This window comes from Syngnathoides biaculeatus, chromosome 20 (genome assembly GCF_019802595.1).
Source record: "Syngnathoides biaculeatus isolate LvHL_M chromosome 20, ASM1980259v1, whole genome shotgun sequence".
Taxonomy (NCBI): domain Eukaryota; kingdom Metazoa; phylum Chordata; class Actinopteri; order Syngnathiformes; family Syngnathidae; genus Syngnathoides; species Syngnathoides biaculeatus.
The window spans coordinates 1,284,477-1,310,416 of NC_084659.1; the positions used below are offsets into that span (position 1 = coordinate 1,284,477).

General features: G+C 42.7%; 1 protein-coding gene and 2 long non-coding RNA genes across 6 annotated transcripts in view; 2 read left to right on the top strand and 1 right to left on the bottom strand.

The window, feature by feature from the left end:
• LOC133493453 (gastrula zinc finger protein xFG20-1-like) overlaps positions 1-8,013 on the top strand; it is a 16,906-nt gene extending 8,893 nt beyond the window's left edge. For 3 of the 4 annotated variants that reach the window (XM_061806809.1, XM_061806810.1, XM_061806812.1), the window contains one exon: positions 4,104-8,013. In XM_061806809.1, the coding sequence (XP_061662793.1) occupies positions 4,104-5,107 (1,004 nt within the window). In that variant the 3' untranslated portion in view covers positions 5,108-8,013. The remainder of the gene's footprint in view (positions 1-4,103) is intronic. The other variant, XM_061806813.1, reaches the window with a different exon arrangement.
• A 147-nt stretch (positions 8,014-8,160) lies between these two features.
• Positions 8,161-12,130, bottom strand: LOC133493454 (uncharacterized). Its single transcript, XR_009792985.1, has 3 exons — positions 12,051-12,130; positions 10,746-10,819; positions 8,161-8,914 (listed from the first exon to the last, which is right to left on the bottom strand). It is a non-coding gene; the product is annotated as an uncharacterized LOC133493454 (long non-coding RNA).
• LOC133493455 (uncharacterized) lies at positions 10,818-24,011 on the top strand. The gene is made up of 3 exons (XR_009792986.1): positions 10,818-10,937; positions 22,491-22,688; positions 23,940-24,011. It is a non-coding gene; the product is annotated as an uncharacterized LOC133493455 (long non-coding RNA).
• The last annotated feature ends 1,929 nt before the right edge of the window (positions 24,012-25,940 follow it).

The window sequence follows — 25,940 nt, forward strand, 5'->3', positions numbered from 1 at the left end:
CCAGGAGGTGCGATAGCGAATATCTGATCCCCCATTTCCACATCTCTTTCTGGGCTCCGATACGGGTCTGCTTCGTATGCTGTGTAGATTTAGCTTAGCTTCCATATCACCAATCTCTACAGGGCGAGCTCAGACATTTTTTCTTTTAATTCTGCGTAGGACCACCAGTAGGTAGTAGTAGTTAGTTATACCAACAGTAGGTTGATCCCACTTCAGACACCATGTTAAAAGTGCTTATCTTTATAAAAGTAGACTTGAAACATTTGAGCTAAGTTGAACACAGCTTCCTATATAGCTCGTGCACCTACATCATAAAATCTAAAATGACTTTTGTTTACGTCTCCATATTGCCGGTCTAACAAAGCATTGTCCAATGCTAAGAAGGTTGGAGACGACACGAAAATGTCTTATAGCATGACGCCCAGAGTTTTGTCCGATACCGTTAAACATTTGGGTTATAATAAACGAAGATACATGGAAAAATGAGAGACACTTGGCATAGAGGACTCATTTAATGCCGAAGTCGATGTTTTCGACGATAAGAAATTGGACTGTTAATTGACTTCCACTTGTCTTGAACAACTGGGCCTACACATGTATATAGTGAGTAAGGCGTCGAGATTTACACAGAAAAGTTTGAAAGCGTAGAAAAGAGCGGATGCATACAAATACTTCGTTGGAATAAATCCGACATAGTGACAGGTTGATTGCTCTTGAACGCGGAGTGTATTCGGCTGGTTGAGGGTTTTGTATAGGTATAGCGTGTATGTTATGTGGGTGAGACAGACTGCGCATGCGTTTTTGGTCAGAAGCAAGTGTGAGGAAAAAGAAAGTTGATTCACGGCGACCGGGAACTGTTGTGTGCAAAAAGAAAATAACGCGATTATAACAGCAAGTTGATGATCCATGATTTTACTACTCCCGGCATTGAGCTTCGGTTTTGCGACGCAAGAAGGGACTGAACCCCGAGGAGGGCAACCGCGGCCCTGGAGAAGACATCTCCCCTGTGTCTCCCGACCACGATCAGGCCACCGAAGCAGGAACAGTTAATACTGGGGACCACAAAGTGACTTTCTCACCTTGTCTAAGGAGCGCTGAGCGTCATCTCTTCACCAGAATCTGTAAAGTACTTGCTTTATTCACCGGAGTTAAGATAAGTGATGGCTTCTGCAACAGGCTCCACGTTAACCTTTGCCGGAATCCATTGATCTTTTCAGATAGTATTCAATACTAATACCAATCTTGAAATAAATGTTCCTTGGTTTTCCACAAAACGCATATATTAACTATGATTGGTGAGGGGAAAAAAAGAGGACGGGGAGTCAGCTCCTCCAGACGGAAGTGTATTGAGGCCACATGCACACACACACCTCTAAACCTTTCTGTAACAAACTTTTTTTTTTTAATATGCATTGTTTTCAAATGCATCAATTTGGCATTATAAAACCTTTGTAATTTGAGATTAAGAATAATTCCTTCCTGAAATGAAGTGATCGCTATCCAGGCGTGTGTGTATTTTGATTGGGCACCAGCCGTCACGTTTAATTGCCAAAATCCATCGATATTTTCTGGTCTTTTCTGCTGAATATCTGTCTCGTCTGTTGTGACAACCAACAGCACAATAAGTCTTTGGTATTGTAAATATTCTCCTCCGGTTCAATGTCTCCCACAATGTCGAGCAGCTCTGTTTGACTGGCAATATGGCGCCATGAAAACGGTGATGTCCCATGTACAAGCTCTATACTCGTGCTTCCTAAACAGTACACCTTCTGTTACACACCTCAATGTCCTGAACATAACTCATTAAAGGTGCCACCTTGGGTCAACATATGCTATTGCCCTGATCATCTCTCCACATACCTTATGTGCACAATTATTCTGTGGCTTGTCTAATGAAGTACATTTGAACACACTGGTGACATTATTAGCATGCATACCATCACGTTTTAGCATGAACCATCCGGACTGTTACAGATGCAAACTTCAAAAGCCAGCATCTGTGATGGTATTGGGCTGTGTTAGTGCCAATGGCATGGCGAAGTTCCACATTTGTGAAGGCACGACTAATGCAGAGATTCATACTGATTTTGGAGCAACATATGCTGCCATCCAAGTAAAAAAACTAAGTAAGTTTCTTTCGGCTTGTCCCTTTCGGGGTCGCCACAGCGTGTCATCTCAGATGAATGAACATATATGTTTGGTCTTTTTTTTTTCTCCCATGGATGCCCTCTGTTGTTACAGTAAGACAATGCCAAACCACATTCTGCACATGTTACAACAGCATGGTTTTGGAGTAAAAGAATGCTGCCTTGGCTGGCCTGCCTGCAGTCTCCCGTTGAAAACATATGGCTCACAAGCATGAAATACGACAAGGGAGACGCTGGAGTGTTGAACGTCTAAAGCTGTACATCAAGCAAGAGTGGGAAAGAATTCCGGCAACAAAGCTTCAAGAATTAGTTGTCCTCAGTTCTGAATTGTTTAGTGATTCTTGTTGAAAGCTGTCCCAGCTTATTTTGGAATGTGTTGCTGCCATAAAATTACAAATTTGCTAAAAAAAATTAAATAAAACTGTTTGAACATGATTTGAAAATAATTGTATTCAGTTTCTATTTAACACAACAGAGGGCCCATAGCTCAGTGGTTAGACCATTGGTTTGGTAAACCAGGGGTTGTGAGTTCGTATCTCACTGGGGCCCTCTACTCCCCAAGAGGGGTTGTGTCAGGAAGGGCATCCGGCGTAAAAACTGCCAATCAAATATGGGCGTTCGTCCGAGATGTCACGCTGTGGCAACCCCTAACTGGATGAGCTGAAAGAAACTTACTAGTTTACATTTAACACAACATCCTGACTTCATTGGAAGTGTGGTTGCACTACATGGTAATTCGTGTTAGATTCACAATTCTCTACTCACCCAGGAGCGGGATACACTCCTAGATTTATCATACAAATTTTTGCTTTTGAGGCTGTTGCAGAAACCCACTCCAAGTAAACTTATCCAGAATTAATAAACATGAGAAACATTTATTTCATTGAAGTATCATGTTTTCGTTGACTTGGAAAAAAAACTCAACTCACTTGCTTACACTATCACTTAACCTGATATTTCTTCTAATGTGTGTTTAAAAGTGTCACCACATTATAGTGAGAACAGCGATTATAGTGCCAGGATATGATATTGAATTAACATCAAAACTGAAATAAAAAGTGACAAGTTGTGAATATTTTGTCACTTGAACAATTTAGAGGGATTGAATGAAAGCAAATACAAATCAAACCATCTATTTATCCTCACAAGGGTCGCGGGGGGTGCTGGAGCCTATCCCAGCTGTCAAAGGGCAGGAGGCAGGGTACACCCTGAACTGGTTGCCAGCCAATCGCAGGGGACATCGAGACAAACACCCGCACTCACAATCACACCTAGGGGTAATTTAGAGTGTCCAATTAATATTGCATGTTTTTGGGATGTCGGAGGAAACTGGAGTGCCTGGAGAAAACCCACACAGGCACGGGGAGAACATGCAAACTCCACGCAGGTGGGATTGCACCCTGGACCTCAGAACTGTGAGGCTGACGCTTTACAGCTGCCCCACCGTGCCGCCCCAAATCAGACTAAATAAGGTGATATTGTTGCATGTTTAAAAAAAAAAAATACATTCCAGTAAAGCACATTGAATATAGCGTTCATAACCTAAAACCAGATGTAACAATAATGTACAGTATACCTCAAAAACCTTTTAAATGCCGATTTTGCAATTCATGTGGTGAGACTTTGTAAATTTATTTTTAATTCAATATTTTTGTGTTTCCTTCACTGCTGCTGAAATTATTTTAGAGGCCACTGTTACAAAACCTGTTTAGAAAGTTTTGCAAATGCCAAACCAGGATTCTCTGTATTACCCTTACTTGTTTATGAGACGCTTATTTGACACTTTTTTTCCATTTTATTGTCGTTATTGACCTGCCCAATTTTATTATTTCCAATGTATCAACTCCTCTGGATTTCAGATTAACCTTAAACATAAATCTACACCATAGTACACAACATCTAAGTCACAAAAAAGAGTTACCAAACCATGTGTGTTTGTCTTTCTGTGGGTTGCAGACATCCATGAAAATCTTCATACTAAGCGGCAGGAACCTGAGCCCCTTCACATCAAAGAGGAACCGGAGGACAAGGAGGTGCATCACATCAAAAAGGAAGACAAGATGATTTTGATTAAAAAAGAGGTGGAAGAAGTACAACCCCACATTAAACAGGAAGGGGGGGATATCGCCACTTTTCCATTGACTGGTGTTCCTTTGAAATGTGAAGATGGAGGTGAAAGTGTAGAGAGTGGATGGGCACAGCTTCCAAGCAGCAGCTCAAGTCAATGTATTACAGCAGAAGATGGAGACCACAATGGAGCATCACACCCAGATGGACTGTTAGGACCACTATCAGATTGTGATGACATAACATCAGACCCTCGTGACACTGATGAGAGACAGTATGAAAGTGATTTCACATGTCACACAAAAAACAAAGAATGGAAAATTTCTCAGAGTCGGAGAACATTTGCTTATAAGAGCATTATGAAACGATATGTGAAAATACAAATACGACAGAAAGATTTTGCCTGCTCAGTTTGTGGTCAAAGTTTCTCACGGACGGACAGCTTAAAAATGCACACAAGAACACATCCTGATGAGATGCCTTTTTCCTGTGTAGTTTGTAGTCAAAGATTCACTCAGGAGGGAGATTTAAAAGAACACACCAGAACCCACACTGGTGAGAAACCTTTTTCCTGCTTAGTTTGTGGTCAAAGATTCTCTAAGAAGGGAACTTTAAAAATACACACAAGACGACACACCGGTGAGAAACCTTATTGCTGCTCATTTTGCGGCCAAAGATTCTCCCATCAGGGAAATCTAAAAACTCACACAAGAACGCACACTGGTGAGAAACCTTTTTCCTGCTTAGTTTGCGGGCAAAGATTCATACAGAAAGGAAATTTAAACAGACACACAAGAACACACACTAGTAATAAACCCTTTTCCTGCTCAGTTTGTGGTCAAAGATTCACTCGGAAGGATTATTTAAAAAGACACACAACAACACACTGGTGAGAAACTTTTTTTCCTGCTCAGTTCGTGGCCAAAGATTGTCTCATAAATATCAGGCTCAGAAACACAAATGTGCTGGTGAGAATAACAGTGACAAAGAAGCATTTAATGCATTCTGTATACAAGGGTTTTTTTTTATATATATATTTTTAAGTTTTAATTTCAGTGAGGTGGTGAGGTGAGGGGATTTCCACCTGACAGCTGCAAATTATAAGATACAGTGAAGAAAATTAAGTATTTGAACACCCTGCTATATTGCAAGTTCTCCCACTTAGAAATCACAGAGGTGTCTGAAATTTTCAACGTAGGTGCATGTCCACTGTGAGAGAGAGTCTAAAAAGAAAAATCCAGAATTCACAATTTATGATTTTTTTTAACGATTTGTGTGATACAGTTGCAAATAAGTATTTGAACACCTGAGAAAACCAATGTTAATATTTGGTATCGTATCCTTTGTTTGCAATTACAGAGGCCAAACGTTTCCTGTAGTTGTTCACCAGGTTTGCATGCACTGCAGGAGGGATTTTGGCCCACTCCTCCACACAGATCTTTTCTAGATCAGACAGGTTTCTGGGCTGTCGCTGAGAAACAGAGTTTCAGCTCCCTCCAAAGATTTTCACTTGGGTTTAGGTCTGGAGACTGGCTAGGCCACGCCAGAACCTTGACATGCTTCTTACGGAACCACTCCTTGGTTTTCCTGGCTGTGTGCTTCGGATCATTGTCATGTTGAAAGACCCAGCCACGACCCATCTTCAATGCTTTGACTAAGGGAAAGAGGTTGCTCCCCAAAATCTCACAATACATGGGTGCGGTCATTCTCTCCTTAATACAGTGCATTTGTCCCGTGTGCAGAAAAACACCTCCAAAGCATGATGCTACCACCCCCATGCTTTACAGCAGGGATGGTGTTCTTGGGATGGAACTCATTCATCTTCCTCCAAACACGGTCAGCGGAATTATGACGGAAAAGTTGCATTTTGGTCTCATCTGACCACAAAACCTCACATGACTCCTCTGTATCATCCAAATGGTCATTGGCAAACTTAAGACGAGCCTTGACGTGCGAGTTTAAGCATGGGAACCTTCCGTGCCATGCATGATTTCAAAGCTTGACATCTTAGTGTATTACTAACAGTCACCTCGGACACGGTGGTCCCAGCTCTTTTCAGGCTGTTGACCAAGTCCTGTCGTGTTGTCCTGGGCTGATTCCTCACCTTTCTAATGATCATTGAGACCCCTCGAGGTGATTTCTTGCATGGGGCTCCACTCCGATTGAGATTGTCCTTCATGTTTAGCTTCTTCCGTTTTCTAATGATTGCTCCAACAGTGGACCTTTTTTCATCAGGCTGCTTGGCAATTTCTCCGCAACCCATTCTAGCCCTGGAGAGTTGTACAATTTTCTCTCTGGTGTCTTTGGACACCTCTTTGGTCTTGGCCATGTTACAAGTTTTAGTCTTACTGATTGTATAGGGTGGACAGGTGTCTTTGTGCAGCTAAAGAACTCACACAGGTGCATCTGATTCAGGATAATACATGGAGTGGAGGTGAACTTTTCAAGGCGGCCTAACAGGTCTTTGAGGGTCAAAATTCTAGCTTCTAGCTGATCCCGCCATGATTTCTAAGTGAGAGAATCTGCAATGTACCAGGGTGTTCAAAAACTTATTTTTTCAACTGTAAGTTATGCCATACACAATAACCAGAAGAGTTGCTGAGAAAGTCCCTCCATCCATTTTGGAGCCACTTATACTCACAAGAGTCGCGGGAGTTCGGGTGCCAATTCTAACTATTATCGGGCAGGAGGCAGGGTACACTCTGAACTGGTTTCCAGCCAATTGCAAGGCACATGGACATAGAAAACATTCAGACTTGCAATCATACCATACCTAGGGGCAATTTAAAAGTCTCCAATTAATAATAACGTGGGATGTGGGACGAAACCAGAGTGCTTGGAGAAAACCCACGCAAGCTCCATACAGGGTGGGTCAGGATTTGAACCCCGATATCCACGACTGTGAGGCCAACAAGTCTAATGGGTAGCACCGCTGTGCTGGCCTAGAATGTATTAGTGTTTCACCTTTTGTTTTGTTTTGCACGCTAGGCCACTAGTTACTGCATCCAAACACATCAGCAATCCCAGCTAATGAGGAAGGTTGTTGGTCTTGGTGACAGACAGCACGCGAGCAACAGTTTCATTTGTGTAGTACAGTAATTTTGATATTTGCAAGCACACGAGGTCCCTGTTTGGAAACATAGCTGCTTGGCTTGCTATCCGAAAAAAAATAGCTCCACGATAAGCAAAAGGAAAATGTTATTTAACTCCCCATCGGGGAATTAAATCCTGGTCTTCCACGTGACAGGCAGAGGTACTGTCCACTATAATAACGAGGTAACGTTTGTGTTACATTCCCGGTAATAGAAGCTCTTAGAATATATGAAAACACTACGAATCCCAATCACACAAAGCTGATGCCATAAGACAGCCCCTTCTCATCTGGTCACTAATAGTGTAGTGGTACACACACCTGACTTAGATGTGGGCAGTGGTGGTGTTGCAATGTTACTTAGACCTCTCTGGCAAACAGTTCGCAGTCTCATCTGCCTTTTGCCCAATGTTAGCTTGGGCAGGCACCGGCAATCCTGTGACCCTTGTTGAGGATAAGCGGTTTGGAAAATGGATGTGGACACTTCTTTTTGACGGTCCCTTCGAGTATGTGGCTGTCGCTTAAAACATTTCTGCTATAGACCATCATGGCTCATACGTCACTTGTCCCTTCTTCCAATGTTGGCGGAGGGACGATCGGGCTTCACTAAATCTTCCTGAATTTAGACCAAATGTTGTAAATCCTCAACGTGGCACACCGCTGATATGTTACTGACTCACAAAAATAAACATTCTTTTATTTTGTGTAGCAGCTGTTATTGTATCCTCTTGTCTATGTATTTTATAGAAGCCTCCTATGGGAAAATGTTGAGTAACAGCAGTGATCAAGAAGCTTTCATTATAAATATGTCACATGGCTCACAGACCACTTTCCAAAAATCTATATGCATTTGATCTATTATATTTATCTACATGTTGTCTTTCTCTTTTCTTAACGCCTCCTGTAGACAAATAGCACTGGTGCCAAAATACGCAAAATAATGCCTTCTTTTTTTCCGCAATACTTTCGTGATGTCCATATGCCACCGAGTGCCAGCACGGCCGTTCCGAGAAGTTAAACAGCTTACCCCCCAAGTGATAATCAGCATACCCCTAGAACAACAAACCACATTGAGCAGCAAATGACCTCATAACTTGTCACATAGTCACCATGTGACAAGGTAGTTAAAAATGCCACAGAAAAATTAAATTCAAGTAACTTTATTCTAAGATGTGCTATACATACATGACGTGCAACTTGCTTGAAATAGAATTCCTCTCAGTTCTGTAGTGCTTTAATAGAGTAAGCAGTTAAAAATCACTGAATAAAGTATGAATAAACTGGTCTAAAATATACTATAAATCTTGCTGTTGATTATCCTGCATCTCTTCCATGAGTGCCCAGTGCTGCCTGGTAGAGTAATCCCTCTCTAATTCGCGGATCACCTATCGCTGATTCAATGCAGTGTGTGGGGTTTTTTTTTTTGGGGGGGGGGTGGATGAGATTGAAACATATAAGGGTAGATGTGCAAAAGGAATAGATTACAAGGTGACATTTTCTCGCTTGCGTTGAGGCCTAGCAAGCACTAGTCGTTTGTGGTCGTCTCCCCCGAAGCTTCAGCGGTTGCACCGGCCTCAGACTTCCCTCAGGGGCTCATAACCTGTTCAACCTCAAACGTTGAGGGCACAAAAGACCATATTTAAGTTATACTAAGTTCTTTAAGTGCTGAAACAGAATTTTACACAGTTTTCAAATTATTCTACTTTGTTCCCTGCCTGACGGTGTCGGTTGTGGTCTGCAAGATAGGATTTGTGACGTGAGGTTGGGGGGCTGAGAGGTGAGTACGAGAGGACCAGGAAACCGAGAGAAAGGAAAAGCAAACTGAGCATCCAGGTAGCCTTTTGGCACTAATACATTGTTGTTTTTGTGTCTCAACATTAATTCCACTACAGTGTTGCTTTGATTTCAGCTCTTCGCCTTAACTTAAATTTCCAAGTTTAGTCAGATAATTTTTTTTTCTGAAATAAGAGTTTTGTATATTTTTTTTTGTGTGTGTGTGGCAATTTCCATTGTGTACTGGTTAAGATGTTCATCTCGCACGTGAAATGTCCACTGTGCCTGCATGGGTTTCCTCTGGGCATACCGGTTTCCTCTCACATCCCAAAAACATGCAACATTAATTGAACAAATCCAAATTTCCCCAATGTGTGGTTGTGAGTGAAACTGTTGTCAGTCTACATGTGCCCTATGATTGGCTGGCAGCCAGTTCAGGGTGTACCCTGCCTCCTATTGACAGCTGGGATAGGCTCCAGAACGCCCCGTGACCCTTGTGATGATAAGCGTCTAAGAAAATGGATTGATGGATGTTTAATTTGGTTTTCTGGTCACGTTGTAAATCTTGAGTAGAGTGGAAGTGTCCATAGTTTATTACTACTGATGTGTGCCTGGTACTTGTTTCAAAACTGGGTGTGTGAATCCACTTTAATATATATAGATCTATATATATCCATCCATCCATTTTCTGAGCCACTTATACTCACGAGGGTCGCGGGAATTGCTGGAGCCTATCCCCAGCTGTCATCCGGTAGGAGGCAGGGTACACGCTGAACTGGTTGCCAGCCAATGGCATGCCACATAGAGACAAACAGCCGCACTCACAGTCAGACCTTGGGGCAATTTAGAGTGTCTGATTAATGTTGCATGTTTTTGGGATGAGGGAGGAAATCAGAGTGTCCAGAAAAAAACCCATGTAGGCATGAGGAGAACATGAAAACTCCACAGAGGCAGGGCTGGGATTGAGCCCTGGATCTCAGACCAGTGAGGCCAACACTTTACAGCTGCAGGACCATATATGTGTGTATATATATATATATATATATATATATATACACACACACACACACATATATAGGCCCTTTCGTGTGTGTGAGGCAAACATAATAATCACTATGCTATGTGGCAAGTGTTGCTGTCACCTGAAAGATTTTTTTCCCCTGCTGTGAAGGCAATAAACTCACGTTTTCCTCACACCACCTGAGGCACATGTAGTTCGTGAGTTGTGTAACATACTGTATTAAAATAAAATTACATGTTACATGTTTTCTTTCTTTAAAACATTTTCTTGGAAAAATACTTTTTGTGAAGGTTTTTTTATTTGTCTTGAAACATAATTCCATGACCTGTGATTTTTCTAAAGAAAAAAATGTAAAATTTAAAAATATAATTTTTATGAGGTACAAGTTTTTTCTCAAAAATATTAATATTTTCCTCCAAATATTTTTTATATTATTAAAAATGATACTCCAGTTAATGTTTTTTTCCGAAAGTGCTTAGCTGAGTTGAATGAACATGATTGGTTGAAATGACAACCACTACTAATTAGGACACAGGTGTTCTCCACTGTGATTGGTCCTCAGAGCTCCTCAACCTGGTTAAAGTCCATATGGGTCACGTGTGGTGTGTGCTGTTTCCAGTTCTTCATCCTCACCATGAGGACTCACCTTTTTGCAGTTTTGGTGTGGTGTGCCGCAAGGCTTCATTGTCTACTTGCGGCCCCATCTTGGCCGGCAGTCACCTGTGACAAGGAAAACGTGACAGCGGCTGCGACTTTTGGTGTCCGACACATCAATGGAATGCACAAGCATGGATTCAGGTTTAAGCAGCAGGAGGTCCAGAGCAGCAAATATCAACAGGTTGCCACTTTTCATTTTCATACAAGCTAATTAATAGTTTCCCTCACCCAAATAGTAGAATGTTATGATAGTGAGATTAAGCTTCCTGCAGCCATCCAATCACTTCAGCAATTTGTTCGAGAATGTGGCCATGACATCACCTTCTGGCCATGTGTATAATGACAGGCAGCTGTCCATTCATGATTAATTCATAAGTCTGATACCTGCCAACCAAAACATTTAATACAGAATAATGAATCTAAATGTAAGAAACAATTAAAAATGTGCACATATTTCAATACACTGTTAAATAAATTGACTGGGGGGGGTAAGGTTTGCTTCTCCCTACCCCCCACACACAAGATGTTTGTTTTTTTTTACTAACGTCACACACCTTCCGGTTCAGAGACCGTGGACAATTTTGGATGGGTGAATTTGAGTCAACAAACCGTAACCAAGCAGAAATCATTTCAGAAATGCATATGAATGGGGGTGTAATGCTGTTATCAGTTGCTCAAACGAAAGTGGGCGTTGTAAAGCGTCTTTCTTTCGACTTCCAGCTGTGATCAAGAACCAGTGCGAAAAAACGGAGCAGTTATCAACCAAACGGTGACAACTGTGGCTGTCACATATCAGCAGAGCCGATGTAATAGCCAAATCATTCCCTTATGTCAGAGTTTGCTCAGAGCATTTTTTTTCTAGGTAGGTATTGGATAGTTTTTAGAATTTCACGCCTACTTAGCAATAACTAAGTTCTGTGAAGGAGAAGTATTCTTTAGGGCCAAGGGCATACATATTACGGGTGTGTGTGAATGTAATGCATGTCTCTCTAAATCTGTATTTTCTGTCAGCTCACAAAAGCAACTAAAACTGAACTTAATTTCGCTCCTCAGTACTCTAGAATGAATCAGTCTAAATCTTTATTTCATTTCACATTCGGTTTGCACTTGCTATTCTCATTCCTCCACAGTGATCGTTATGTGCACGTTTTCCAAAACGAAAATAATTGACACCTCTTTCATTGGTATAATGAACATAATTTAACACAATGCTGACTGTAATCACATGAATGAATGCTTTCACTCAGAAATTAAGTAGCCTACATCTTTAAATTGCATTGTGCGGTACACTAACCTGAGCAGTGTGGACAAACAGGTTGCTTACCAGCTGCTGCTAGGCCACAACATGCCACACATTCTACTTCCTAATTTACCTAACACCGCCCGCCTCCGGCTCTTAAAGGGGTACACTGATAAATGCAAATTCCGTCCACCCACACAGTCCGGGCAACGTAGAGGATTGATCACAATATTGAAAGTCTCTGAGTTTTGTTCCTCATTTTGTGAAGGAAAGTTGAGGGATTGTGATCAGTAAATATTTCAATGTGAAATGTGGTAGTACCCAAGTACACCTCAAAAGACTCATAGTTTTCTTTTCAATTGTTGAATAATTTCTTTGATTATCTAACTTTTTGGCAAAGTAACACACTGAATGATCATGACCTGAATCATCTTCTTGCATCAGGACTTGCACCTACATCAGTTGCATCAATTTGCAATTTCAACGCTTTCTCGAAGTTTGGTGCCTGCAACACTGGAGAATTCATGAATATGGCTTTGACTTTTTCAAATGCAGCTTGACAGCAGCTATCCCACCGAAATTTAACTCTTCCCCAAAAGTTACTAAGTAGAGATACAGCATCAGAGAAATTTTGACAAAAATTTCCGACAACAGCCTGTCATACCAAGGAATCTCATGAGTTCTCTCTTACACTGTGGAACTGGGAAATGTACAATAGTCTCGAATTTAGCACAAACTATTTTTACCAGACGGTGCCCTACAACATGCCCTAAAAATACAAATTGTGCTTTTCCAAATTTACACTAAACAAGTTTGACGGTCACGTTCCCTGCCGACAGTCCCTCGACGAATTCTCTTCATGTGAGCATGCAGCCCTATGGGGCACAACCCAGTGCAATCTGGAGGCCGGTCCCAAGCCCGGATAAATGCAGAGGGTTGCGTCAGGAAGGGCATCCGGCGTAAAAACTGTGCCAAACAAATATGAGCGTTCATCTAAAGAATCCCATACCGGATCAGTCGTGGCCCGGGTTAACAAAGCCCACCCCCGGCACTGCTAACCTGCAGGGCGTCGGTGGAAATTCAGCTACTGTGGGTCGAAGACAAAGAAGAGGAGGAAACCGGATCCATCGTCAGAAGAAAAAGAGGAATGCACAGAGCCTACAACCGAGTGTAGGGACTTTGAATGTTGGGACTATGACAGAAAAAGCTCAGGAGTTGGTTGACATGATGATTAGGAGAAAGGTTGATATTCTGTGCATCCAAGAGAGCAGGTGGAAAGATAGTAAGGCTAGAAGTTTAGGAGCAGGGTTTAAATTATTCTACCACTGAGTAGATGGGAAGAGAAATGGAGTAGGGGTTATTTTAAAGGAAGAGCTGGCTAAGAATGTCTTGGAGGTGAAAAGAGTATCAGATCGAGTGATGAGACTAAAATTTGAAATTGAGGGTGTTATGTATCATGTGGTTAGCGGCTATGCCCCACAGGTAGGATGTGACCTAGAGATGAAAGAGAAATTCTGGAAGGAACTAGATGAAGTAGTTCTGAGCATCCCAGACAGCGAGAGAGTTGTGATTGGTGCAGATTGTAATGGACATATTGGTAAAGGAAACAGGGGCGATGAAGAAGTGATAGGTAAGTACGGCATCCAGGAAAGGAACTTTGAGGGACAGATGGTGGTGGACTTTGCAAAAAGGATGGAGATGGCTGTAGTGAACACTTATTTCCAGAAGAGGGAGGAACATATAGTGACCTACAAGAGCGGAGGTAGAAGCACGCAGGTGGATTATATTTTGTGCAGACGATGAAATCTGAAGGAGGTTACTGACTGTAAAGTAGTGGTAGGGGAGAGTGTAGCTCGACAGCATAGGATGGTAGTGTGTAGGATGACTCTGGTGGTGGGTAGGAAGATTTTGAAGACAAAGGTAGAGCAGAGAACCATGTGGTGGAAGCTGAGAAAGGAAGAATGTTGTGCGGCCTTCCGGAAAGAGGGGAGACAGGCTCTCGATGGACAACCGAAGCTCCCGGAAGACTGGACGACGACAGCCAAGGTGATCAGAGAGACAGGCAGGAGAGTACTTGGTGTGTCATCTGGTAGGAAAGGGGAGAAGGAGACTTGGTGGTGGAACCCCAAAATACAGGGAGTCATACAAGGAAAGAAATTAGCAAAGAAGAAGTGGGATACTGAGAGGACTGAGGAGAGGCGAAAGGAGTACATCGAGATGCGACGTAGAGCAAAGGTAGAGGTGGCAAAGGCTAAACAAGAGGCATATGAAGACATGTACACCAGGTTTGACACGAAAGAAGGAGAAAAGGTTCTCTACAGGTTGGCCAGACAGAGGGATAGAGATGGGAAGGATGTGCAGCAGGTAAGGGTGATTAAGGATAGAGATGGAAATGTGTTGACTGGTGCCAGTAGTGTGCTAAATAGATGGAAAGAATACTTTGAGAAGTTGATGAATGGTGAAAATGAGAGAGAATGAAGAGTTGAAGAGGCAAGTGTGAAGGACCAGGAAGTGGCAATGATTACTAAGGGGGAAGTCAGAAAGGCACTACAAAGGATGAAAAATGGAAAGGCAGTTGGTCCTGATGACATACCGGTAGAGGTATGGAAGCAATTTGGAGAGATGGCTGTGGAGTTTTTGACCAACTTATTCAACAGAATACTAGCAGGTGAAAAGTTGCCTGAAGAATGGAGGAAAAGTGTTCTAGTTCCCATTTTTAAGAACATAGGGGATGTTCAGAGCTGTGGGAACTATAGAGGAATAAAGTTGATGAGCCACACAATGAAGTTATGGGAAAGTGTAGTGGAGGCTAGACTCAGGACAGAAGTAAGTATCTGCGAGCAACAATATGGTTTCATGCCTAGAAAGAGTACCACAGATGCATTATTTGCCTTGAGGATGCTAGTGGAAAAGTACAGAGAAGGTCAGAAGGAGCTACATTGTGTCTTTGTGGATCTAGAGAAAGCCTATGACAGAGTACCAAGAGAGGAACTGTGATACTGCATGCGTAAGTCTGGTGTGGCGGAGAAGTATGTTAAAATAGTACAGGACATGTATAATGCCAGCAGAACAATGGTGAGGTGTGCCTTTAGGTGTGACAGAGGAATTTAAGGTGGAGGTGGGACTGCATCAGGGATCAGCTCTGAGCCCCTTCCTGTTTGCAGTGGTAATGGATTAGCTGACAGAGGAGGTTAGACTGGAATCCCCTTGGACCATGATGTTCGCAGATGGTATTGTGATATGCAGCGAAAGCAGGGAGCATGCAGAGGAACAATTAGAAAGATGGAGACATGCACTGGAAAGGAGAGGAATGAAGATTAGCCGAAGTAAAAGAATATATGTGCGTGAATGAGAAAAGTGGAGGGGGGAAGAGTGAGGCTACAGGGAGAAGAGATGGGGAGGGTGGACGACTTCAAATATTTAGGGTCAACAATCCAGAGCCATGGTGAGTGTGGTAAGGAAGTGAAGAAACTGGTCCAAGCAGGTTGGAACAGCTGGAAAAAGGTGTCTGGCGTGTTATGTGACAGAAGAGTCTGCTAGGATGAAGGGCAAAGTTTACAAAACAGTGGTGAGGCCGGCCATGATGTACAGATTAGAGACGGTGGCACTGAAGAAACAACAGGAAGCAGAACTGGAGGTGGCAGAAATGAAGATGTTGAGGTTCTCGCTCGGGGTGACCAGGTTGGATAGGATTAGAGATGAGCTGATTAGAGGGACAGCCAAAGTTGGATGTTTTGCTGACAAGCAGGCGGAGGAACAATTCGAAAGATGGACACACTCACTGGAAAGGAGTGGAATGAAGATTAGCCGAAGTAAAACAGAATATATGTGCGTGAATAAGAGGGGTGGAGGGGGAAGAGTGAGGCTACAGGGAGAAGAGATAGCATGGGTGGACGACTTCAAATATTTAGGTTCAACAATCCAGAGCAATGGTGAGTGTGGTCTGGAAGTGAAGAAACGGGTCCAAGTAGATTGGAACAGCTGGCGCAAGGTGTCTGGTGTGACAGAAGAGTCTCTGCTAGGATGAAGGGCAGAGTTTATAAAACAGTGGTGAGGCCAGCCATGATGTATGGATTAGAGAGGGTGGCACTGAAGAAACAACAGGAAGCAGAATTTAAGGTCGCAGAAATGAAGAGGTCAAGGTTCTCGGTCGGAATGAGCAGGTTGGTTAGGATTAGAGCTCATTAGAGGGACAGCTAAAGTTGGATGTTTTAGAGACAAGGTTCGAGAGAGCAGACTTAGATGGTTTGGACATGTTCAGAGGTGAGAGAGTGAGTATATTGGTGGTAGGGTGCTGAGGATGGAGCTGCCAGGCAAAAGGGCGAGAGGAAGACCAAAGAGGTTTATGGATGTGGTGAGGGAAGACATGAGGGCAGTTGGGGTTAGAGAGGAACATGCAGGAGATAGGCTAAGATGGCAAAAGATGACACGCTGTGGTAACCCCTCACGGGACAAGCCGAAAGGAAAAGAAGAAGAAGAAGTGAGCAGCCCATTCCATGGTGTAAACGATGACGTAATCCATGTAGGCTTTAACACCTTCAAGATGTTAAGTTGCTGACGAGCCTTTGGAATGTTGCTGGGATGTTCTTTAAGAAAGAAGAAGAAAAACAAGAAATATGCTAAGTCATGTTGACGTTACACCTCAGAGTCCATAGTTTCTGATGATGTAAGATGCTGTACTAATATTTGATGGGTTTTGAGGAACTGAGAAGTTTGGCTATTCAGTGTTTCCATTGTTCTAAATCCCCTGTTTTTGACTGCTTTCGGCTTACCACTCACGACACGACACGCAGCTCCTGTGTAACTCAAAGACAAGCGTTTCCGTGGTGAACAAGGAACAAGCAGTCATCAAGCCCCCTGCAGCCTCCTCACAAGGACCTGACAGCCCTCGCGAGGCTCCAGACGGCGGCCCGTCACTTTAAATATCTCTGCCCAAAGGATCATGGGTAATGACACTCATTTCCCCTCTCGCTCTGCTGTGGATGCCCGATCGTGCTTCAGTAAATCTTGTTGAATTTGGACAGAATGTTGAGTCCTTGACACGGAACTTAAGTGGACTAAAACATTCTTCGTGCAGTTTTTGTGTCCGGTTGGAGTCGTCTCGCTCACGTTGACGTTTCTCATTTGACTTTAGCTTAGCTTGCTAACAAAGAGACGCATTTTTGATTAATACTTTTCTGAAGAGGAAAGGTAAAGTGTTTTTCTTCCAGTCACCGATGTGTTTAGTGGGCACCACAATGTCTGATATTGACCCAAATATAGTTGGGGGAAAAAACATGCACGTACGAACTAGAGACCACATTATCTAACACAAACTAACTAGCAGCTATGTTTGTCAGAGGGATGGATGGGTTTTCGATTACCCATTATGCCTTCCGACTGATGCCATACTGTGTGTCTTAGAGTTCACAGAACATAGGTGATTGGTGAAGTTTTTTTCTATCGTTAATTTTTCCATGTGGTGTAAAAGTTATGACATCGTTCAAAGCAAATGCCACCGTAGTGGACAAAAACATGTTGATGCTTTAAGGAGAGCCAAGAAGCCAAGAGGACCAAGAAAGAGAGAAAGAAAACCTGCAAACTGGGCATGTGGGGAGCTGTTTGCCATGGCATTTCAGTTTTAGTTATTGGTAGGTTTTTTTGGATGATAGATTCTACTGGTTGGAACGGTGGATCTGCTGGAAAAGTGTTGGCCTCACTGTTCTGAGGTCCTCGGTTCGATCCCGGACCTCCCTGTGTGCCATTTGCATGATCTCCCCATGCCTGCGTGGGTTTTCTCCGGGGATTCCGGTTTCCTCGCACATCCCAAAAACATGCAACATTAATTGGAGACTCTAAATTGTGCTGAGGTGTATTATTTAGGACTTGATGTTAATATTCCTCTGTTCATGCAAATTTCAGCTCCGATGAGGCTCTGTGGGATCTTCAAATAAGTGATGGCCCCCTCTGGGTTATGAAGTGGGATTCCTTCCGTCATCAAGTGTTTCACTGATAGGCCCACAACACTCTTGAGAGGGTTCAGCAGTGAATCCCAGCGTCCCAGGTTCTCCTCCTAGGTGCCATGCACTCTCCTGAAGGCCCAATTGGGGTCTTTCCTCTTTATCCACAGCCACTGGCTGGTCTTTATCACCGCCTTGGAAAGATCTCTGACAGCCTCCCGATGGGCCTTCCCTCGGACTCCCAACTCTCTGAGGAGCCTGGATGTTGAGTAGGCTATAAACCCTCTGCTACTAACTGGGTGTACATCTGCTCTCCGGCCTTGCTGTTGCAGTTCAGCCGCAAGTCCTGCATACCTCAGCCGCTTCCACTCATATGCCTCCTCGACTGCCCCCTCCCAGGGCACTGTGAGCTCGATGATGTAGACGAGCTTGAGAGAGGATTGTGAGTGCGACTGTTTGTCTCCATGTGCCCTATGATTGGCTGGCAACCAGTTCAGGGTGTACCCTGCCTCCTGCCCATTGACAACTGGGATAGGCTGTAGCACTTCCTGTGACCCTTGTGAGGATAAGCGGCTAAGAAAAAGGATGGATGGATAGATAGATTTTACTATGATATACAGTCAAAAACATCCTTCCCATCCATTTTCCAATTTTCATCGTAGGTGCATGTCCACTGTGAGAGATAATCTAAACAAGAAAAATCCCGAAATCACAATGTATGATTTTTTTTTTTGATTATTTATTTGTGTGATAGAGCTGCAAATAAGTATTTGAACACCTGAGAAAACCAATGTTAATATTTGGTACAGTAGCCTTTGTTTGCAATTGACCCCTCCGTACAGGGCACTTAATCATGCCTCCTGAAGTTACGTCACCCGACGTGTGCTAACCTCAGACAAACAATTAGCAAAAATGGCGGCGCAGGAAGAAAAGACTAGAGCGAAATTGTCCGATTTACCAGCTGATTTCTCACTCGCATTCTTAGCGAATAGTGAAATATCGTTGAAAAGCAGACAGGAGGGCTTCAAGTATTTCAGCGAGCGGTATTTCAATGGTATTTCCATGCATATCAACGGAGAAACCATTGATATTAGCACAAGATCTTTCCGGAGTCAGAGGTAGACCGAGAAGCCACATAATATATATTATAACCCAAAGACGAATTCGTCATTGAGAGTTTCCTATTTTCGTGTTACATATGCAGAATCTGTATATGTATCTGTATAGCCGTTTGTGAACTACCGTATGAAGGAAAAGAAGGCGAGGCTTGATTTATGAGTTGTTTCTCTCGTTTTCTTTGTGTAACGTCACGCGCTCCCCTCAATAATTATTCTTGAATTATTGCCGAACCTACACAAGTCCCGACCGAGTACGACAATCACTACTTTAGTGTCCTCAAACATCCTTCCTTCAGTCTTGGTGTCTCTGTGCACGTCGAAGGCTTTTAGGACTCGCTAGTCCGGTTTAGCTTAGCTCCCTAGCCGGCAACAAAGAGACACGTTTGTGCAGTCAGATCATCGCAAAGTATCGCTCAACACAGATCAAGTGTGTCAATCATTCACACTTATGTTATGCAAGCGAAGAACTGCTAATTCATTTATATGAGACATGTATTGAAAATCAAATATAGAGCATACCTTCGTGCAAACATAGTCCGGTTTAGCTTAGCTCCCTAGCCGCGAACAAAGGGACACGTTTGTGCAGTCAGATCATCGCAAAATATCGCTCAATACAGATCAAGTGTGTCAATCATTCACACGTCGCTATGTTATGCAAGCGAAGAACTGCTAATTCATTTATATGAGACATGTATTGAAAATCAAATATAGGGCTTACCTTCGTGCAAACATCTGTTCCGGTTGATGGATTCAGTTGATCATGCGGTCTTCCACAAAGTTTTATCCATCAAAGACATTTTTCGTACTCGGTCTTCTGTTCCGGTTGATTTTAGATGGATTCAGTTGATCATGCCGTCTTCCACAAAGTTTGATCCATCGAAGACATTTTTCGTACTAGATCTTCGGTTTTGGAAAGGGTACGAATTGAACTCCACCAACTCGCCTTTCAGGATACCTGTCGTCACTATTATAAAGTCCGTGACTACACGTCTTAACCATATCTATTGTTAAAGAACCCAAATACGTGATAAAACGCTAACAAAAGCTATACTGGACCATGCAACTTTGTCAGAGGTAATGGCGGACGCCAACATTTATGCAGATCTCTGGCCTCTGATTGGTCAGCGACCCGGATGACGCAATTTCTACGGAGGGGTCAATTCTCCCTTTGCGGTCGATTGGTCAATGGACCTTTTCGACTGGCAATCTTCAGCTCCGCCCCCTTAGCTACAGTTGCCATGGCCCACAATCTTCCAAAATGATAACTGAACAGAATAGCTCTGAAGTGGATACTCTTGCGTATTCCAGATAAAATTGGGGTATGTTTTTTGCCAAATGTGTCGGACTTCTCCAATAGGGTTCTATAGAGAGGTCTCAACTATTTCACACAAGGATATGTACACGGAATTAAGGTTTTGGACAGAGCAGGATGCAATGTCAGTTACAGCGGAACGTTGGCCATCGATGCAAAAACGTTTGACGCCTCACAAACTTCATATTGAAATCCAACAGGATAAAATTGTGGAATCGTACTGCGCATGTGTAGGAATAATTGTGATCATAATTATTATACATTTGCTTCCAATAAAGAAATGCTCTGCTCTGCCCTAGATAACGTGGCAGCCTCCTAGCAGGAGATAGCAAGAACAAAAACATCTATTCATCAGAACTGCTGCCTGTTCAAGAAATGATGACCACACATGTATTCAGCAATCTCACACACACGCACACGCACATGAACAAACATGTACACCTTGTTTCAAACTGTTTTGGTTGTCGTCTCCTTTTTGTAACATCCATGTAAATAAGGGGCGTCTCAAAACTAAATAAATAGACGTGCTGAGGAGAGGATAATCAGAGAGTGCAGTGGTAAATTGTACGAGACAGTTCCTCTCCTCTCTCCTCGCGAGAATTTAACTGGTGTCTTTGCTTCCTTTTTTGTCCTGTTTAATGAATGTCTGATTGGTGAACCTGACAGCATGTGAAGCAGGGTGAGTAGTTTTTACTTGGAAAGATCACAAGTTATATCATTGTAGTCTATATAAGTTAGTGGGTGTATTCATTTGACTTGGCTCATAATGGAACCAAGTGTTGTACACTGCTCTTCTGCAAGCCTTAATTCATCATAGACAGTTCCTCAACTGTTTTAGGCTTTGGAAAATTGATCATCCAGGCCCCTTGTAACCTTGCCGGATATCTTTCATCAGAATTGCACATTCCCCAAGCGCATCTGAGGACCAATTTGTTCGTAACATTAACCAACCGCACGCGACTGATAACCAGGGTTGCTTGTGGGACATGAGGGACAAAAGGACCGTGTCAAGCCAGGGTTTTAGACAATGCGGCTATCTGATTGGCTATTATTGTACGAGCGATTGACAGGTCGGTAAGGTCCATTGCGATCACTTCACTCAGCACTCCTGTTTTTGGCAACTCCAGATAAAAACTCCTCATAAATTATTATCCTAAAATCATTATCCTATCATGCATTTTATATCCTACTCATCCCCACACAGATCACTAGAGGATTTTTGATGGTTAAATATAAATTTATGCCATGTTTCACAGAAATAAATAACTTTGAGAACCTTGGTTCTGTGTTTCATAAGTGAAATGGAGTGAAATTCCACTCGTATTTATTTTAGGGTTAGCCGCTCATCCTCATGAGGGTCGCTGGAGTGCTGGAGCCTTTCCCAGTTGTCATCGTGCATGAGGAGGTGTGCTCCCTGAACCGGTTGCCAGCCAATTGCAGGGCACATAAAGACAGACAACAGTCACACTCACAATCACACCTTGGGGTCTCCAATTAATGTTGCATGTTTTGGGGATGTGGGAGGAAACCGGAGTGCCCGGAGAAAACCCACACAAGCACGGGGAGAACATGCAAACTGTTCGAGTCTCGTTAGTATAGTGGACAGTATCTCCGCCTGTCACGTGGATGACTGGGGTTGGATTCCCCGATGGGAGTTGGATGATGTTATCATTTGTTGTTCGTGGGGCTCGTCTTTGCGGAAAAGAAGCTGAGCACCTTTGTTTCCAAACAAGGACCTCACACGTATCAAGCAGATATCACTACTCCAGTTCTACACAACTGCTTGCGTGCTGTCAGTCAGCCGGCCCAGCAAACCGCTTCACTCACCAGACTTGCGTTATTAACTGTAGTGGCCTAAAAGTGCCAAACGTAACAAATCGTGAAACATTTTAACCTTCCAGAAAACACAAAACAAATGAGAAAATTCTTAAAATTACCATAATAAATTGACAAAACACGTATAATTTTAAAATTCTAACATCATTTTCAACATTGAAATCCCACACAAATATCTGTCTGAAAAATACAGCGTAACACAAAGAGCTCTTATTTCTCTAACAATGTGAAGATAAATTCAATGCAAGTTCACCTTTTCTCAACTTAAATATTTTCAATATTTTACCAGAACAAGATTTTCTTGGGGTACCCATTCAAGGTAAATCCATCCATCCATTTTCTTAGCCACTGAAACTCACCAGGGTTGCAGGATTATTGCTGGAGCCAATCCGAGCAATCTTCAAGGAGGAGGCAGTGTACACCCTCAACGGTCGGTGGCCATCGGTGCTGAGGACCGAGGAGGACGTTCGTATAAGTCTTGCTTAAGGTATGTTCACATACTTTTAATACAATATGGGTCGCAAGCAGGCAACAAAAGGTTAAATAGCCAAGCAAAATTTTAAGTCTCAAACTTGTTACGTCGCGTTGTACTGATACACTCAACCACATTGCTAACTATCTTAGTTATAGATCTAGAAATACTAACAGTATAATCAGTTGTGTTTATACGGGTGTGGTCAGTCATGCTTGCAGATAAAGTTACGGGTATGATTAGGGATGGCCTTAAAATAAGTTACAGGATTAATATAACAACTGTAAATTAAAAATAAAATTAAAAAATACACAACTAAAATAGAAAACTAAAATTTAAAACCCAGAAATGATAATTTCCAATTTCAACTGATATTAGTAGAAAATGTTATAAAACGGTATTTAAAATTCTTCATCAATAAAAATTCTTGATCTGACAAACTTTATCTGAAGAAACGTTAAATGCAGTGGCCTGTCAAGGAATAAACACGAACGGTCTAAACTCGCAATGTTTTGAAAATACTGAAAGTTTAATTCAACATAATCGGCATTCGTGGCAACATCGGAACAAACGTTCCTGTCGGCAATTGTGACGTATTGTTGGGGCGGGGGGCACGCATCACAGGACTGCCGTAAATAGGAGACCGGCTTGCTAGAACGCGCCTTTATGTGCATGCGCTCGAGGTTTTGGCCTCTGATTGGTCAGCGACGCGGCCTAGGCAATTTCTACGGAGGGGTCAATTCCTCGACATTCGACATCCCCGATCACTACTTGAGTGGATTAAAAAAAATAGTTTGTGCTGTTTTTGTGCCGATTGGAGTCTTTTCGTGCATTTCAAATTTTCTCGGACGAGTTTAGCTTGCTAACAAAGAGACGCATTGGTGATCAACACTTTGGTCAGCAGAGATCAAGCATGAAGTAAAGTCTTGTTCTTCCCGCCAGCAAACTTCAAAGGATGTCTCATAAAATGCGACAATGAATTCTGGGGGGGAATCTAAATGATTGATGAATGTATGATAGAATAAACCAACAGCTACATTCTATCAGTGTTTTTTGTCTGATAGTCATAAATAATTTCCTGGAACGATTATTTTCTGCATCGGTATTTACTTAATCTGGATTCTGAATGCTTTGCTAGAATAGTGTTTATATTATCTCTATAATTAATCCGTCTTGATCTTTTTTTAATTGTCTCACATATTGGGATTGCACTTGCTTTTCTCATCCCTCCAAAGTGATCGTTATGTGAACATGTGTGCAATAAAGGACAGCAGTTTACGAGGAGGAACTTTGGGGCGTAAAAGAGGAAAAGAAGCCACAACTACTGGACGCTGTGTTCAATCTGAAGCCTCAAATTGTGCTATGCAGATCAGGTTGGTTCACTTGTTCCATGCGTTTTAATTTTAGTGATATTCCTGTTTGATGATTTGATATAACATTAAGATCCGATGTGAATAATGTGAATGTCCAGCAGGGGGCAGAGCTATGTGGTGGCTGCTGCCACGAATGGGCAGCCCTCTAATAAATAAAAACTTTTTGTTAGCCTATTCCATCCATCCATTTTCTTATCTGCTTATCCTCGAAAGGGTAATGAGATTGCTGGAGCTGATCCCACCCGAATAGTAGTAAAGACGCAATCTTGCAGTTTACGCAACGTGTGGACCAGCTAGCATGATTGCTGGAGCCGATCCCACCCGAATAGTAGTCAAGACGCCATCTTGCAGTTTACACTAGGTGTGGACAAGCTGACATCCATAGAATTCTTGGCCTGCAAGTGGTCTTAATCGGCTACATCTTTATAACCTTCTGTGCAAATGTGCCGGGGGTCTTTAAAGCCTGCATTGTAGTTTGAATTAGAAGCTACTCTTTATGGTGCAATTAAACATCTAAAAAAAAAAAACATGAAATAAGGGAACTAAATGCCATTTAAGAGCATTTCAGTGTAAATATCATAAAACGGTTTACAATGAAATGATTAGCAAATTGTATGTCCACTTTGAATAACAGCGTAAAATCCCTTGAAGACACACATTTGCTTGGCAGGAGTTTATAAAGCAGCTTTGTTTTTGCCTGATACAAACACGTGTTATAGCTTTTTGGGGGAGGGAAAATCTTTGAACCGGAAAATGGAAAAAGTCTTGAAGTGATATTTCAGAATGTTCACTCAAAAAATTGTATTTTAGGAACTTTGTGCACCACACATTTTCTTTTTGGGGGGGTACAGCGCAGCAAGAGACGACACTCAAGTATAGCGAGCAACTTGTTCAAACAATCCAGTCTTTTGAGTGAACGTGCCAAAGTATCACTTCTTGAATTCATTTGTTCATTCCTCACATTGGTTGAGCACAGTTGTGAGTCTGTGGCGCACGCGAAAGTTACCCACAAATGGTGCCACATTCGCAGAAACCGACAGCCGTGAATGAGTGTGCATACGAAGTGGCACCATGGCAGGTTTTGTGGGGCGTGCAAGTGTCAGAGTTTGCAGCAATGACGCTCCACCAAAATATTTTTACATGCAAAACTGATTTGGTGTCACAGTTCTCCAAATGTACGCAAAAATCAGCTGACCAGAGGGTCCCATACTTGAAGTCAGGGGCACTGGTACATTAGCTTCAATCACACCCTGTGCAAGACCCCCAATGCCCCAGGCTATGGTGTCTAGTAATTATGACCCCCATTAAAATTGTGTCCAGTTTATTCTGATGTTGACAAGTAGAATATGTGACCACGGCATGACTTGATTCATTGCTTGTCATATTCGTCAAGGGACAGAATTCCTCAGTGATTTAAGCAATGTGAGGCAAACGGTCAGTGTACGAGCATCATATTTGCAGTTGGCTACATTTTGAGTCAAGTGCTGTTTGTGGAAAAAAATGTATCGTTTCCTCTCAAGCAATCTGTCATGCCCCTGGCATCCTCCCCAGGCTGGGCGTGGTCAGCCAATTAGTCGACACACACCTGCACCCTGTTTCGGCTGATTACACCCAGTACTTATAGGACACGGGGGACAACTAGTCCTCCGCCAGATCGTTGATTCCCATGCCTCGTTCGTGCACTCCCGTATACCTGACCTACCGTGTACCGACGCTCGCCTGTTCCCTGACCATCGTAGTAAGCCTGCCTCTTCTGATACTCCAGCTTTTCCTGACTGACTCGTTGATCATTGACCACGGACCGAATAACGGCTTTCTGTACACTACCTGGTTGCCTCTGGAGTCGTGCATTTGGGTCCGCCCTCGAGCCTCGTTCGTGACACAATCTTTTTCA